The sequence below is a fragment of the Diachasma alloeum genome, unplaced genomic scaffold (genome assembly GCF_001412515.2).
Source record: "Diachasma alloeum isolate Michigan unplaced genomic scaffold, Dall2.0 Dall_scaffold_00200, whole genome shotgun sequence".
In the NCBI taxonomy this organism is placed as follows: domain Eukaryota; kingdom Metazoa; phylum Arthropoda; class Insecta; order Hymenoptera; family Braconidae; genus Diachasma; species Diachasma alloeum.
In genome coordinates this window covers 184721-190330 of record NW_021680365.1, presented here as the reverse complement: position 1 = coordinate 190330, position 5610 = coordinate 184721, and the positions used below count along the sequence as shown (strand labels likewise).

The 5610-nt window shown below is 32.7% G+C and overlaps 1 protein-coding gene across 4 annotated transcripts in view; it reads left to right on the top strand.

The window, feature by feature from the left end:
• Positions 1–5610, top strand: part of LOC107035772 (Y-box factor homolog) — a 19952-nt gene that overhangs the window by 6219 nt on the left and 8123 nt on the right. For all 4 annotated transcript variants that reach the window (XM_015253353.2, XM_015253354.2, XM_015253352.2 and 1 more), the window contains exon 2: positions 3171–3234. In XM_015253353.2, the coding sequence (XP_015108839.1) occupies positions 3171–3234 (64 nt within the window). The remainder of the gene's footprint in view (positions 1–3170; positions 3235–5610) is intronic.

Sequence of the window (5610 nt, the reverse complement as noted above, 5' to 3'; positions counted from 1 at the left end):
GTACAATGGAAATGGCATTGATCCTATGCTCGTTTTGCAACCAACTGTCAACTGGTAGCGGACTAAACGGATGAAAAAATCATTTAAAAGGTTGGACTGTCCAATTGAAATATAATTTTGTGCCTCGAGATATTTTTTAATGTTGTTTTATCCCAAGTAGGATACTCACGATGTAATTAGTTCGGATATAACCTTTCCATATCATTCAAATCACGAGACGAGGATAGGGACATGTGTCAAACGTGCATGGGGACAGATGAGCGAGCGTAGGGACATGGGACTTTCCACGTTTATGGACGATTATTTATTAAAAAATAGTGATTATCGTGATTAATATAAGTGAATTCTAATTCTGAAGTTTTTACTTTCTGATATCTAATTTAAAACATCGCATCTTTACACTCATTTCAATAGAAATATTGGACTAATGATGTGTTCACCTCTGTCACACGAGCGTAGGATCATTTATCTTAGTTAAATTCGTGGTGGCAAGGGCTGAATGAATTTTCTTCGGCTTCGTGGCGATCGGAATTTTAGTGTTTACGTGACGCCGGGCGGTTATTGTCAGGGGATTAATTTCGCTGTTTATTCATTTATGAGAGTATTTGGATTGTATGAGCCGGTCGATGGGAGTCGGTTGGGGTAATCCAGTTGTGTTCGGCGTAATCCCGAAGGCGCCAATCGCAGTTTCATAACACAACTGATTCTTGTGTTGAATCGGAGCACTCGGCGAGGCAAATGTAAACATTCGGTCGATAATTTGGAGGCTTTCGATGGAATTGCGGAATTCTGGGGCATTTCAGGCTTCAGATTTTTTTCTGGATTATAAGTGTTGTTAATTAATTATTGGAAGAGGACAATTACTAATTTCTAATTTCACAATTTATGTAAATTGAGGATTGGAACACGCGAATGGTAATAAAATAATAGATTAGACTTACTCCAAAAGCAGTAAACAAATTGAGTTGATACAGTCGTTAACAATTGTCTTCAAATCTGTAAATATTCAGTTAATAATTTGGAGGTTTTAATACTCATTCGATGAAATTTTGGAATCTTGGGGGATTTCGTGCTTTAAAATTTCTTCTAAATTACAAATCTCATTAATTAATTCTTGGAAGAAGATAATAAGAATCAATGAATCACATTCACTCCGAAAAGAGTTGGAAATTTATGGGAAACTCAATGTAAAATACTATTTCATTTCCACTAATGAAATTTTAACTATAAATTTTTTAAATGATAAAAATCTATCAACACTTGCCATTTCTTATGAATGATAAGTCTTGTAAATTGACTATTGGAACAAGCGAATGATAATAAAATAATAAATCAAATTTACTCCAAACACAATTGTTAACAAATGTTTTCAAATTTGTAAACATTCGGTTTATAATTTGGAGATTTCTGTATTCATTCAGTGGAATTGTGGAATTTTCGGGAATTTATTGCTTTAGAATTTCTTCTGAATCAATTATTAAAAGATGAAAATAAGAATGAATCAATCAATTGTACTCCAAAAACAGTAATTCATAAACAATTGCAGATTTGAAAAAAATTTATCGAAAACTCAAGGTGAAGTGGAATCTATTTTATTTAATTAATCAAATTTCACCTATGAAATTTTTCAATTTATAAAAATCCATTTTCTTTTCTTATGAATTATAATTCTTACAAATTCACTATTTGGAACAAATGAATAATGATAAAAGGGTGAAGAAAATTTGCTCTGAAGACAGTTGTTATCAAATGTATTCAAAGTTAACCGTAATGTCACAATTTTTCTAGACACATTTTTGTGTAATTCCATTACGAAAGATATCCATCGAAAACCCAGTGCAGAATAGAGCTGATCCATCTTGTTTTCATCAGTGAAATTTGAATGAATTTATTCAATATTCATCAAATTATCGTGAATGCAATCAATTGAATATGCACCAACAACATGAATCAAATTACTTGAATTCAATTGTATATTCTGTTTGTATTTCGCATTTTGTTGGCAAGAAATAATATTTTTGTGTTATCTACTAACGCATAAAATACAATCCATTTTTATCATTGCCCTACATTTCGAAAAAGAACGCATTTCAAGTCTCAACTAATAAATTCTCACATGCATAATGCATACACCGGTGAATAGGACTTCATGTTGCCATTGTTGATGGCGCCCTCGACGCTCCTTACAATTTCCCATCGCCCTTTTCATCACGAAATATTCCCTCGGTATTGGAGTCCCAATTCGGTATTGCCATCGCATTCCGAAAGCATTTAAAATTTGTTGAATGAAATTTTTGGTACAGTTTTTGAAAATTTTGATGAATTCATTATTTCGACTGTTTTTGCAATAACATTTGCGATCGTTTTGGGCCACAGTCGGTCAGTTGCCGGTAGAAAAAAAATTGAATGTTTAAAAACTCAAAAAACTCCATAAAATTGAAGGAAAAAAATTGCACAACGGTTCGAGTTTCTTGAAAATTTTATTCACGTTATAGTTCCACTGAAAATCCGAAGAATTTCGTCATTGAAAATTCAGAAGTTGATAAAACAATTAATGGAAACTGTAAATTTTAGCTCAATTATTACGTGAAAATTAATAAAAATGAGGGAAATCGATTTGAACTTCATTGAATTTTTGGTGAAATATGAAATTGATATTTTTTCTCTCTGAATTAAATTTAATGTCCGTCTCCTGAAAATTTCTACCAAAGTGTGCAAGAATTTTTAAATGAATTTATTTTCAGAAATTTTTATTCCGTTATTTTTTTACTGAAATTTCAAGGAATTTCGTCATTGAAAATTCACAAGTCGATGAAAGAATCAATGGGAACCGTAGATTTCAGTTTAATTATTTCACGAAAGTTAATAGAAATCAGAGATATTGAGGTCAATATACTCTTGAATTTCCAATTAATTTGATACTAAATATTCATGCTTTTATTAAAAATTCAGATAAAATGAGAAATTGTTCTTTTTTTGCTACTCAAAAATTCAGAACTTCATTAAATTTCTACTGAACTTCGAAACTTCATGATTTTTTTCCTTCGAAGTCGCATTTTATGTCGCTCCCTTCAAAACGATTTCATTTTTTCAACAGTGTGTTTAAGAGAATTATTCAGTTATGCAAATGCAACAGCTCTGTAATTTCGTGCAATTCTTTCTCGTTTCAGCTACCAAAGTGACCGGGACTGTGAAGTGGTTCAACGTGAAGAGTGGCTATGGGTTTATCAACAGGTCAGTGTTAATCATCTTTTTTCATCGATTCTTTTTTTCACATCCTCTTTTCCTCCAATTATTCCACCTTCTCTTTCGTTTTTTCTCGCTTCAGGAGTCTGCTTTTACGCTCGTAGTGAGTAATCCCGAGTTAGTCATAGGTTTTTTTTATTATAGTAGTCACAGGTTTTGATGAGAGACTTCATACCTGACGAATTTTTTCATGAACTGTTGAGTTATTATGTTAAATCGTATAGAAAAGGCAGATTTTGTCTGCCAATTTATGACTTCATCAGCCATTTTAATAAGTAGACGTCAATATGAGTAACTTTTAGAATAAAATGTTCAATTCTTCTAGAATATTATTGTAAAACCACATTTTACAATAATAAATAAAACTCTTTATTCACTATTTCTGTATTAATTTCAATTTCATGAAACAAATAAGTCATTCACTCCGAATAAAACTTTCACTATGACCCTTCATTTGGATCAAAGAAACATTAATTTATATTCAAAAAACTATTCATTTGATGTCAATAAAAGCCCGAATAAAAATTAAATTTAAGTTTGAATAAAAGTTTCATTACAAGCTATTTAATAAACCCATTCAGTCTATTCAAATGACGTTTATTTGAATAAAATAAACCATTTTCTGGCCGTACCCGAACAATTCAACATGAATACAAATATTTTGCAAATATGCACTCGTTCTCACCTGTCCCCAAACCCGAAATTTCAGTCTATTTTATTTCCATCTGTACCATAAAATCGAAATGTTATTTCTGGGTCTCCATTTGCCTGGCAAATTTCCAATAAGATTCTCACTCATTCGAGAAGTAATTTCTGATTCCAACTGCGTTCACATCGACTCCCATCACTTGAGCACTCGTATAATCATGTTACGAACATCACAGGAAAATGTCAGTCGTGGAGTTTATGATTGCTTTCATCGTCGTCGAAACTTTTCCCCTAGAATTTGTAATGTCGAGGGGTTCAGTGCACTTAAACCTCCACCGGACCAATTCAAATACAATACCAAGAAACTATTGGACTCTGTGCAATTTTTCCTATTGCGTTCTGATGCCATAAAGTCATGTTCATATGTTCATCAATGAAAATGGCATTCATTCCCTCAATTTTGCAGTCTGTGAACATGAATACGATACTTTAACATTGACACAGCATTTTTTCGACGTGTGACGTAGTACCCATGACAAAACTCCTTCATTTTTCCACACATTTCATATTTTGCCTTCAGACTTTGTTCACAGAAATGATAATGCCCACATTTTTATTGCAAAATGTACACACGGAAAGAAATTAGAAAAATTTGGCTGCAAGCACTGGAAATAATATTGGGGGGCACGAGAATTTATCTTGAAAATTAGTCATTTTTTGGGATAAACAGTGACGAAATCTTTGCAGAGAATTATATTTTCAACGATATGAGAATGATTTAGAAGCAATTGAAATGGATCATGTTCCACTCTGAAATCCCTTCTGACATTTTTCCCTAAAATCCCTCGTTATTCACGTAATTATGATTTTATTTGTGATGGAATCCTCTAGTCATCCTCTTTTATGCCCCTCTTAATACAAAACGTCACACGTTCGAAGAAAATGCTGCATCAGTGTTAAAATATCCCTTAACTAACTCCTCATCTCATATAAAACTCATAATAACAAAAATAACAAATTCAACTGTTTAATTAATTCAGTTGAATGCAAGCGTAAAAATAATTTTCACTCCGATTTTGATTCATTGGATTTCAATCAATCCTACATAGGTCATTTCAATTCTGAATTTATCTAAAAAATAAGTCAGTTCAGCAAAAAATGCCGTGAAATGAGAATGATATATTTTATTCTTCTGTAGAAGCAATTGAAATAGATCACGCTATTTTTGCAATTATCTCTGGAACTAGTTATTTTAAACCAAAATGTCAAAATATCTTTTCTGCAGATTACAAAATTTCCAACAAAAAGTCTCTTCTGACATTTTCCCCTAAAACCCCTCCATTTCCGCAAAAAATGCCGCGAAATCTTCTTTCTAGAGAACTATACTTTCAGTACAATGAGAGTGTTTTATTTTATTCTTCTGTAGAAGCAACTAAAGCGGATCATTTAATTTTCGCAATTATCTCTGAAACGCGCGATTTTTCAACAAAATGTCAGAAGATCTTTCCTGCAGCTTACAAAATTCCCCACAAAAAATCTCTTCTCCCATTATCCCGTAAACCCCCCATTATTCATGTAATCACGATTTCAACACTGATAGCTTCCTCCAATCATCCTCTTTTATGCCCCCCTAAATAAAAACCATCACACGTATCACGAAAATGCTCCCTGCGTTGAAGCATGCCTTAACGACCCCCCCCCCCCCCCCCCCCCCCC